This window comes from Aethalodelphis obliquidens, unplaced genomic scaffold (genome assembly GCF_003676395.1).
Source record: "Aethalodelphis obliquidens isolate GAN/ISIS:26980383/991018 unplaced genomic scaffold, ASM367639v1 scaffold53, whole genome shotgun sequence".
NCBI classification, from domain to species: Eukaryota; Metazoa; Chordata; class Mammalia; order Artiodactyla; family Delphinidae; genus Aethalodelphis; species Aethalodelphis obliquidens.
The window spans coordinates 8614250-8625494 of NW_020837997.1; the positions used below are offsets into that span (position 1 = coordinate 8614250).

At 52.1% G+C, this 11245-nt stretch overlaps 1 protein-coding gene across 1 annotated transcript; it reads right to left on the reverse strand.

The window, feature by feature from the left end:
• Nucleotides 1-2671, reverse strand: CCL25 (C-C motif chemokine ligand 25). Its single transcript, XM_027086048.1, has 4 exons — nt 2563-2671; nt 847-964; nt 635-771; nt 1-300 (listed from the first exon to the last, which is right to left on the reverse strand). Exons 1-4 carry the CDS (start codon nt 2633-2635, stop codon nt 167-169), a joined length of 462 nt encoding a protein of 153 aa, XP_026941849.1. The 5' UTR covers nt 2636-2671; the 3' UTR covers nt 1-166.
• Nucleotides 2672-11245: the final 8574 nt, after the last annotated feature.

Genomic DNA, 11245 nt, shown 5'->3' on the forward strand with positions numbered 1-11245 from the left:
AGCAGGGTAATAATGAACAGCCCCCCTAGGACCCCCCCATGCGAATCTGTGGGGCTGACCACTGAGCCAGCCCTCCGTGGTCCTGGAGGTGAGTCCCCTGACCCAGTCCGGGCTGATCAGGAGCCCTCACTCCTCAGCAGTGATGAGGGAAGGAATGGTCACAGGCTCAAGAGTCCTGACCTGGATTAGCTGTTCTCAGGAGGGAGGTTTTCCTGTTGCTGCTTCTGGTGGGACCGCTAAACTTCGACAATGGTAGTGTGGAGTTTCCAGAGCTCAACTTCCTCACCCCAGAATGAGGGGCTGTCAGAGAGAAGGCAAGAGAAATAGATAAGAGCTCCACCAATACCTTTGGATTACGTGGATCCAGCCCAGCCTGATGCCGCCCACTGGGTGGTTATTTGAGCCAATGAGTTTCCCGTTTGCTTGAATTTTCCATCTCTAGCAATTGAAAGTGTCTTGACTAAAAGAGCTGCATGTTCACTCAAGCCTCCCACTCACAAGCCACTGACTCTTCTTGGGGTGCAGGCAGCTGTCAGATGCTGGCCTGCCATCCCCTCCTTTGGGGGTTGAGAAGCTCAGGGGCCCGCAGCAGGGAGGGTCGGCCCCTTAGATGCTGGGCTGGGGTCTCACCCACCCTGGAAGTTTCTCCGGGTGCCGTGGTGGGGCTTTAAATGGGTCTTCTTCCGAGCATCCAGGATCTTCATCCCAATCTGCACCCACCTGGCCCTTGGCTTCCCACACACCATCTTGTTTTTCTGGGGGAAGAAGAATCTGCAGGGATGGGGGTGTAAGTGGGGAGCGAAGTTGCGTGAGAGTCCCTCCCTCCTCCCCCATGGTCCCACTCACATCACCGCAGGCAGGTTGCAGCTCCCGCTCACGTCCTGGCGATGGTAACTCTGGGCGAACCGGAGCATGGACCGTCTTGCTGGGCCGTGGTAAGCCAGGCAGCAGTCCTCAAAAGCACCTGCGACCACACAGCCGCCCAGAGGCTCGCATCTCTACACGTGCGTGTGCGGCTGCGCATGCGCTCTTCAGGAACGCCCACAGCCTTGGACACCCGCCCCGCGCGCACACCACAACTCTCCCATGCCCTGTGGAGGCCCAGGGACAGCCCAGACGGTAAGGAGGCCATTCGGCTCACCTTTGGTCCTTGATAAGGGGACAGGAAGCGGGAGTTGGAGAGGGCCCTGCAGGCCCCTGCTGGGTAGGGCCCAGGACCACGAAATAAATGGGGGACCAAGGCCATTTCCATTCCTGCTCTGGGGCGGAGGGCAAGGAGGGGGGTGCAGCACCCTGAGAAGGGGAAGGGGGTATGGTTGGACGAGGAGGAGGTGGTGGTGCCAGAAGGTTCTGGAAGAATGAGCAGGTGGAATGAGCAGAGGATGAATTAATGTGGAGACGGTGCTGGGCCTTCAGGGTCCTCTGGGATCCGTCCCTCTGCCCACCCGTGCCTCCAGGGGCCACATCTCAGTTCTGGGAGGGCCGTGGGAAGGGCTTGGAGGCTCCCTCCATCCCCCACCTTGACCCTGAGAGCAAGGGTCAGTGGAGTCAGATGGACCCTGTGTTGCAGTGCCAGGCAGGCAGTTCCCCGGGGCTGAGGGCCCCGCTGGCCCCAGGATCAATGGGCCCAGGCTGGGCCTGGCGCCTGAAATGGACCTCTAATAGCAGGACAATGGGAACGCAGCCCAGTCCCCTCCTGGGCAAAGGGTAAGGTCTGCTGGGGTCAGGGCTAGGGCCTCTCAGAGCTAATGAGGGGCAGGTGGGTGGGGCCATGGGGCTTCCACCTGGGCAGGGGCCCTGCTTTGCCAGCTGCTGGGGCTCAGCTGCCTCCTCCGGCCCAGCGGGATGCAGAACGCAGCGGCAGAGCTGGGGGACACTGGGGGCAGTCAGAATAACCTTTGGTCACTAATATCACCAAATGCCTAAGCTAGGGAGAGGAGGAGAGGAATTCCCCATTGATAACAGTAATGGTTATCAGTGCTGCTGCCAGGCACTGGGCCAAGAGTTTTGCGGGAATCAGCCCATTGGATCCTCACGTCCCATCTCTGCGACAGGAGTTTGGAGCCCCACTTTGCAGATGAGGAAACGGGGGCTCATAAACGCTGAGTAGCTACTCTGAGCCGGACCGCACAGGTAGCCGGAGTAGGGGAAGCTGAGATGGAGACCCATGTTTGTTGGTCTCCCAGGTTCTGATCTCAACCCCTACCCCTGGCTCTGCAGGTTCAGGTCACTGCAGTGTGTCCCTGGGGGTAAGCGGCCCCGCTGCCCGCAGTCCCTGGGCTGGCTGGAGTCCAGAGGGAGGCCTTAGGTCATGGACTGTGGAGGAGGCACCCAGGGGCTCTGAAAGGAGGGGCTGAGGACCATGCACCCCCAAGGAGCTGCACAAATGCTGGGAGTTTGTGCATGCCTGCTGGGGGGAGCTGTCCACCCGAGAATGAATTCAGTGGTGAAGGGATGGGGGAGGCTTCTGGGGGAGGAGACAGGCACATGGCAGGGGAGGCACAAGAAGGATGGGGAGAGGGGGACTCCAGGGGGGAGGGTAGGTATTATCTGAGATAGTACCTTGAGCGTGGACAGTGGGAGCCCAGGCACCCACGAAGCAGGCCACCAGGCAGACCAGGAGCCATGGATTCATAGTGCAGGCTGGTCTTCCTCCTCCGGCGCCTTGAGGGTTAACTAGGAAGGGGGGGGAGGTGGTTGATGAGGACCCAACATGGACAGTGGCAGGCACTGGGAGCACCCCCGTCTCGAGCCAGGGCCCTCTGCAAGGGAGGCAGGTGGCATAGGATGGGGACAAGTGTGCTGGCGGGACCTGCTGCTGGTCTTGGGGGGAGGACTCACCAAAGCCAGTGGGGTCCCTGGAGCCGGTATCTGCTGGAGTGGACCTGCCTGCCACGCCAGCAGGCTCCACCCTTTATAGATGGAGCCCCGCCCTGCCGCTCCCTCCCCACCTCCTCTCCCACTCCACCTCCCAGCTTCTCCCTCCCGCCCTGCCCTCCTCTGTTCTCCCCATGTCTTTCTAGCTCCTCTCTCCAATGTCAGGATGCACCTGTTGGAAGTTGGGCGCGAGGGGCAAAAGGACCCAAATCAAAGAGCTGGGCAGAAAACAAATGACACCTTCAACTAAGTACTCGGACGGGGCGGGGGTGGGGGGAACGGACGGACAGGGATTTGGCTCCTTCAGTGATGAGAGGTGGACGGATGCAGGTGGACAGTCACAGCCTTGACCTCAACGAGCCCCCTTGAAGGCTCACGTGCCCCCTATCCCAGGCCCCTCAGCCAGCACCCCGGCTTTCTCCCTGGAGGGTCCTTTCTCCTCCTTGTCCCGGCCCCTCTCTTGCTGCACCTCTAGGTGGATACTGGCTTCCCAGGGGCAGGACCCAGGCAGCCTAGAGCAGGGGGCAAGCCTCCACCTCTGCTCCCCACTCCCAAGCCGCCTGTTCCCACGGGGCCCTGATTTCACCGCATTTTTCTCTCCTTCCACACAATGGGATGACTTATCGTGTCACAGAAAAGCCTTGTTTTTGAGAACAGGCAAACCCATAGAAATAGAAAGTAAAATCAGTTATTGCCATGGGCTGGGAGGAGGGGAGAATGGGGGGGGTGAGGGCGAAAGGGAAGGTATGGGTTTCTTTTTGCTCTGAAATTAGATGGTGGTGATGGTCAAGGGACTCTGTGAATATAGTAAACACCACGGAATGGTACACTTTCAATGGGTGATGTTGGCGAAGATAATCAATATTAAGATTAGAAAGGAGTTTGGGGACTTCCCTGGTGGCACAGTGGTTAAGAGTCCACCTGCCAATGCAGGGGACATGGGTTCAATCCCACATGCCACATGCCACGGAGCAACTAAGCCCGTGCGCCACAACTACTGAGGCCCGCGCGCCCTAGAGCCCGTGCTCCTCAACAAGAGAAGCCACCGCAATGAGAAGCCCGTGCACCACAATGAAGAGTAGCCCCCGCTCGCCACAACTAGAGAAAGCCCGCACGTGGTAACGAAGACCCAATACAGCCAAAAAAACCCAAATTAATTAATTAATTTTTTAAAAAAGAAAAGAATAGAAAGTTTTATTTGAGCCAAACTGAGGACTAGCCCAGAAGCCCGCTTCCCAGATTACTCTGAGAAACTGCTCCAGAGAAGCAGGGTTTTCAGGGCAGTTTTATATTTTGTCAGAAGAAAGAATATGAAACAAGTCAGGGAGACATTTCTTCAAGGTTTCAGAAAAACAGACCAGCATGTACACAACAAGTCAGTATGACCCTGGCACCTGGAAGGGAGTCTTATCATCGAAGGAGGACCAGCCCTGGCATCCCAGGAAGAGGGGCTTTAATCTTTATTTTTAACATGGACATTCTTTACTTCTGGTCAATGTGCCCTTTTCTTTAATAATTAAAGCAGACTGCAGTGCATGTTTGATAGGCCACAAACAGGCTATTTTAGGTAGCATCAAATTCAAGTTAACTCATGTATAAGCCAGAATGGCTTCCCTATATCTCAATATGTAAAAATTTCTTTTATCATGCAACGTATGGAACATGAATTTTCCCCAGTATTACATTGAGAATAATCTCAATAGAACTGTTATTAACGACCACAATAAAGCAATGCTCTGGTTTTGGAAGAAAAGAGGGAGCCCCAGGTAACCACGCAGGCAGGAAGCAAAGCAAAACCCAACTAGAAGTAGTTTCTTTTTCTCCTGGGTTAGCGCGGCCCACCCGGAACAGGGGTGTGGGGATCGGGGTGGTGGGGTGGGGAGCGTCGGGGAAGGGGAAGGGGGTTCTGCAGAGAGCTCGCAGCTGATTGCTTTTAACTTTTTTATTGTCCGCATCCTTAGCTATGGACCACCCTGAGTATTTATGACACTCTGTACCGCTTTCTCATCTCTCGCGCTCCACCAGGAGGCCCTGGCAGGGGGTGGGGCACGCCACCCACTCCCTGGGTCTGGCCGGATGGGTGGGGCTTAGCACAGGGGGCGGGGCCTGATGAAAGGCTCTGGGCGCCGGGGCGGGGCTTTCTCTGTGGGGCTTAGGCCAGGGCAGGGCTTACGGGCCCCGCCCCGCCCCTCCACAGCCGCCGAGACTCGGCGGCCCGCCTCGCGGTCCTGTGCCGGTGGCAGTGGCTGCTCCCGGGGTGGGTAAGGCTGGGCCAGGACGCGGCTCCGCGTGGCTGAGGGCGTGGGGACGCGGCGTGGCGGGCTGGGGCCAGCCTCCCCGCTGCGGCCCACTGCCCCTGCCTGCCCCGCCAGCGGTCAGCGGCCAAGACGTGGCGTTACGAAACCTTGGCTGAGGTCCCCCGTGAGCGAGCCCACCTCCCTGCACCTCACAATTTGTCCCACCGGCAGCCTTAACGGGGAGGAAGGGGTGAGAGGAACCAGCACGCGCGCGGGGCAGACAGGGATTGTGCGCTCTTGGACCCGGCTCAGAACCCAGGTGTCCCGGCAGAGGACGGGATGCTTAGGGACTAATGGCTCTGGGTTGAAACCCAGAGTTCGGAGGACCGCAGTTGCTCCACGGTCAGGGCTAAATTGCGAGAGGGGAAGCCTCCATTCCTACAGCTGCTGGAGGCATTAAGGGTAAACTGCTTCCAGCAAGGGGACTCTGTTCTCCGCACGTGTGAACCGGGCACAGAGGACAGAAGCTTCCTCTCGGTCAGCAGCTCAGAGAATGGGGCCGTTGTGCGTGGCCTCCAGCCTGCAGCTGAGCCAGACGCAGGGGCTGACCACACCCTAAGGACTGCAGGGCAGGCTGCAGTGCCCCCGGGGTGGGGGAGGGGTGGGCAAGGGCACAGCTCAGCTCAGGGTGCCTCTAGTGGGTGCACACAGATGGCTGTACTGCAGACTGGGGCAACCAGTGGGCTTGGTGAGGGGAAATTCCAACTACTGCCTTTGGAGTGAGCTCCTCTGGGGCGGACTGAATACTGGCTCCCTCTCATTTCTCTGCTGGAGGAACTTCCCAGGTGCTCAACGGTTGACCCACTTTTACAGAGAAGGAGACCGAGGGTCAGAGAGGCCAAGTCGGACTTCCCTGGCGGTCCAGTGGTTAAAACTCCACACTTCCAATGCAGGGGGTGCGGGTTCGATCCCTGGTCAGGGAACTAAGATCCCACATGCCGTGCGGCACATCCAAAATGAAATAAAATAGAGAGGCCAAGTCATTCCCCCTTCTAACTTTTTATTCTTGGCCAGGAAAATCCGACTTTTATTTCTTAAATATTGTGAAGGAAAGGGGGACAGTCCCCTAATGGGGGAAGGCCATTGAGCAGAGCTCATCAGAAAGGATGCTGAGGAAGCACCACCAGCTGAAGTAGGGGTCCTCCTGCAGTTGCTTTTGCATCAGACCCCCACCCCCACCCCAGTGCTGCCTACCACCCTCCTGAACCTATGGTGCCTGCAGGGCCCAGCTCGGGTGGCCTCTGAGAGAAGCAGCTGGAAACCCACCCCCCAACAACTCTACATAGTTGTGCATCTTATGGGGAGCATATCAGACCCTGGGTGCCCTGTCTGCCAGGCCTGGACGTACCCAGCTGCCTTTCACTCTGGTCCTGATGCAGAGTGGTTACCAGGCAACTGGAGGAAGGAGGGAAAATTGGTGTTTTTTGTTTGTTTGTTTGTTTGTTTAAGGATGCCTTGCAAGCCTCTGGCCTGACTTTCAGGGACTTGGTTTCTAGACTGGCCCTGTGGGGCCCATTTCACTGTGTTCCCGATGTGGGTGGCCCAGCTGCCTCCTGAAAGGCCGGCCTTGAGGGGCTTCCCTCCCCAGATTGACCAGCTGCCTCTGTGTTCCAGGGGACCTGGGTGGGGAACTTGGGCTACCAGCACTGTTCGTGGCCTTGGCCTCGGTCCTTGTGCTTCTTCTCCTCCTATGGACACGTGGGGGCTGAGCCAGCTGGGGCCGGGGCAGGGGCAAGGGTGACATGGGGGGCAAGGGTGGTGAGCCCTGAGGAGAGGGTCCCATAGGGTTGTGAGTCCCTCTTTGAAGCTACTGAGCTCCACTCACACCCTCCACACAGGTTTTCTGGGCACCTCTTACATACCAGCCACGTGCTAAGTCCTGGGGTGACTGCAGGGAGCAAGGAGATGTGTCCCAGGCATGGAAGTTGACAGTGATGTCACTGATCCTCACCAGATACCTGTTTGAGGCCATTTGTTATCTCATTGATTCAACAGACATGTAGCGCGTGCCTGCTGTATGCCAGGTACGGGGCTGGGTACCAGGGTAAGCAGTGCAGAACACAGGTAGCAAATAGCGAAGCAAGGCATGACAGGGAGATGCCGGGGATGGGTTGGGCTCCTCTGAAGAGAGTGACTTGAGGTGACAGCAAACCCTATGGGATTCATATCTATCGCCACCTGACACGGAAAAAAAGCAATCAGCTGAAGTCCAGAGAGGTTAATTTACCTAAGTAAGCGGGGGGTCAGATTCCAAGTCCAGGTCTGACTCCATTCCACATATACTGCTTGGGTGCTGTATTAAGTGTGTCTTTTTTGGTTTGTTTTCAATGATGTATTTTATTTAACCCTATCCAAGATAACATCATTTTAACATATAATCAAATCAAAATGATTTATGAGATATTTTCCCTTTTAAGTCTTCAAAACATGGCTTACTGTACATTTCCAGTACGTTTCAAGTGCTAAATAGCCCCACGTGGCTGGTGTCTCTCTTGTTGGAGAATGCATCTCCAGCCACAGGTTAGAGTCAATTCGAAAGCTTACATTGTTTCTTTTTCCTTTTATTTATTTTTCTGTGAATATTTTTATCAATAAGGATAATTAACAATACCAAAACAATACAAATCACCTCAAAATATAAATTGGTGAAACAGTGGTAATACACACAATGTAACATTATATAGCTATCTAAAAGTTGTCAAAAACTAAGATGGAAAAATGCTCGTTAAACATTAACACAGATCATTAACAAATAGGTACAACAGAATCTCATATTTATTTCTTAAAGTCTAAATGCATAAAAATATGAAAATGTTCGCAGTAGTTATTACCACTAAGTGTTAAGATGAGTGCTCCGAAATCTTCTTGGTGTTTTCCTGTATTCTCCCAGGTTTCCTTACAATAAACATGTGTTACTTTTGCAATCAGAAAAAAAGGGAGGGGGAGGTTTGGGAGTAAATTTGACAAATCATTTTTATGCAGTACTGAGTCCTTAGCAAAGTATTCTCCCCCAAGACTGCCACCCTCAAACCTTAGTAACTCAGCTACTAATTCAAATCACTATAGAAGTGGTGCTGTTATGAAGACTGGTATTTTTGATGAGTTTTTTTCTACTTCAGCGTTAAATTCTTTAGCAGATGACACATTAGACTTCCCTCATTTTGATGAGTATCTGTTTGAGAACTGTTGAATGCTTGTTAACTCTTTTTAGTTTAATATTTATTGTTACTCTTGGAAAAATTTACTATGTTTTTAGGTAGTGTTTATACACCGGCCTCGTCATGAACAAAATGTAAGCTACTGAAGGTTTTACCTTTGGTTATGCCCACAAAGCATTTGATCTGTTTCACAAACTTAAGTGATGAAGAATTGGTTCTCCTTGTTGGCTTCATTTTGTGTTTGTAGGAGAATGAGGATTTCAAAATGTTAAAAATGAAAAGTAGTTTATAGTTTCTGGCAGTTTGTACAGTTGGGTACATTAAAGTTCTACATTTTAAATTTTAGTTACCTTGGTTCAGGAAAAACACTAGTTGATACAAACTTAAGTCACTGTCTATGATACGTGAACACGTGAATGTTTTGCTAATGGTTCTGTGGTCTTCCCGTAAGAGCCTAAGCCTGTCTCTTCTACCAGTAGAGTGGTGTAGAATGTAAGCTTCCCCTCATACAATTTGTCTCCTCTTTCTCTCTTTACAAAAGATGGCAGGAAACTTGTTACTAGAACTTAATATAATGTAAAGTGATCAAAAAATTGATCTGTAACAGGAAAAAGTAACCTATTTTTGTGTTGATGTGCTTAGAGTTTACGTTATAAGTATCATCTTTCTCCCCCAAGACATTTATTTCTGTAACCAAAGTGAGACGCCATCTAACAGTTATATTTTGGGAGAAATAGCCAGTGCATGTAAGGCTTGCATATGTTGGATTCTACTATAAATGAAACATTAATTCATTTAAACCTCAACGTTCTTATGAGCAAGGTACTCTTATCACTTTTAACAGGTAAGGAAACAGCACAGAACGAGTAAGTTGTAGAGCTGGGATTGAGTAGAGTGGTTACTACAGTGCTTGAACTTACTATATGTTCTACCTCTAGCTTCATTTCCTTTTATTTTTTATTAAGACATTTTTGTTTAAAGCAGTTTAATTTTCCCAGCAAAACTGAAGGGAAGGTGCAGAGATTTACCATATACCCCCTGCTCCCACACATGCATTGCCTTCCCCATTATCGACATGCCACATCTCAGAGGTATGTTTGTTACCATTAATGAACTGACACATCATTATCATCCAAAGCCCATAGTTTGCATTCGGGTTCACTCCTGCTGTTGTATATTCTACGGGTTTGGACAAATGTATAATGACATGGACCCACCATTATTGTGTCATACAGAGTATTTCACTGCTTTAAGAATTCTCTGTGCTCCCAGCATGTGTTTTTTATTCTGATGTTTTGACAGCCAGGGCCTTACTGATCGTGGAAGTACTATCCCTCCCAGGGCTAGCAGGTTCCCAAAGATAGTAAATGACTTCCTTATAAGGGCACCTTTCATATGCAAACCAGACAATCCAGAGCCCATACCCTAACCCCCTCGTCCATCAGGCGTCTATCCTCCAGCCCTGATCACCCCAGGGCCAGGTGCCAGACAACTAGGGACAGTCTCTGTACCCCAGAGCCTGCTGGAATTATTCAAACTAGCCAGTCCTAAGCCTGCTTACCCTGCCTCACTCAATCCTTCCCACAGAAATCACAATAAAGCCTCTTGCCCACATTTCCCCCTCGCTCCCTCTGCCTCCTGACTGGCCCTGGTGCCTCCCCATGTGGCCCTGCATGGCACAGTGTGCGCCCCCTCCTTCTGGGCTCTGTGAGTAACAAGGTGCCTTTTTAGTGGCAATCGTCTCCTGATCTGTTGGCCTCACCATACCTGAATAATTATAAAAGCTACAGTTTAAAACAGGTGTCAAGGGGGACTTCCCTGGTGGTCCAGTGGTTAAGACTCTGTGCTTCCAATGCAGGGGGCGTGGGTTCGATCCCTGATTGGGAACTAAGATCCCACATGCGGTGCGGCACAGCCAAAAACTAAAATAAGTAAAATAAAAATAAATAAAACAGGTGTCAAGTGATATGCAGAGAGTTGGAGACAGAGGGCAGGTAACAGATGCATCACTCCCCACACGGGGCTCACAGCTAGTGGGGGAGATGTTCGTGGGATGCTGGAAGGCTACATGGTCAGCATTCTAGAAAAACATTCACAGGCAGGCTGTAGGGGTTCAGAGGGCACCCTATCAGGTCTCCAGGGGGAATAACTTGAATGGAGACCTAAAGACAAGCAGGTGTTAGCGGCCAGATGGAGCAGGACACCAGAGAGACCTACCACGTTCAGGATGGCTGGGGACTGGAGGTGCGAGGGTTGGGGGGAGGATAGTGGAAGATGAGGTGGGAGGCGATAGGCTATTCAGGGCCTCACGTGCTGAGCTAAGAAGGGCCATCTTCATCCAGAGGGCGCTGGGGAGCTGCTGAGGGATTTAGCCAGAGGGAGGGTTGTGGTCAGGCCTGTGTCACAGCTCTGCCAAGGTCACGTGGAAGATGCACTGGAGGGGCATCAGCTCAGGCACAAGAAGACTCAACAGTCACCAGGCTGTCCTCCCATGAGGGCTGTGGGGAAGCCTCTTTCCCAATCCTTCTCATGCCCTACCTTAGCAAGAAGTAACTCAGGAAATATTTACCGAGGTCTACTATGTGCCAGGTTGGGTAGTTAGAGCGGTGACAAGACAGACTGGTGCCTACTGTCGTGGAGATTTTTCATTTTTGTTTTTCTAACAAAGGGGTTGCCATAGCATGTGAGGAATGCTAACATGATGCAAAACAGGGACCCAGAAGAGAGGAAAAAAAAACAAAGTCAGAAACAAAAGTGGGGACATTACTGAGCTTTAGAAATAAATAAAAAAGGATTACAAGAGAATACTATGAACAACGGTACACCAACACATTAGATAGCCTCAGTGAAACTGGCAAACCGCTAAAAACAAACTACCAAAACTGACTCAAGAAGAAATAGAAAATCTGAAAA

Excerpts from the sequence above, each read along its gene's own strand:
- CCL25 (XM_027086048.1), bottom strand. The coding sequence starts at position 2,635 with ATGAATCCATGGCTCCTGGTCTGCCTGGTGGCCTGCTTCGTGGGTGCC. Across the intron at positions 965-2,562 it reads TCCCACTGTCCACGCTCAAG|GTGCTTTTGAGGACTGCTGC; the intron begins GTACTATCTCAG and ends GTGTGGTCGCAG. Across the intron at positions 301-634 it reads CACCCGGAGAAACTTCCAGG|CCCCTCATTCTGGGGTGAGG; the intron begins GTGGGTGAGACC and ends TCTCTCTGACAG.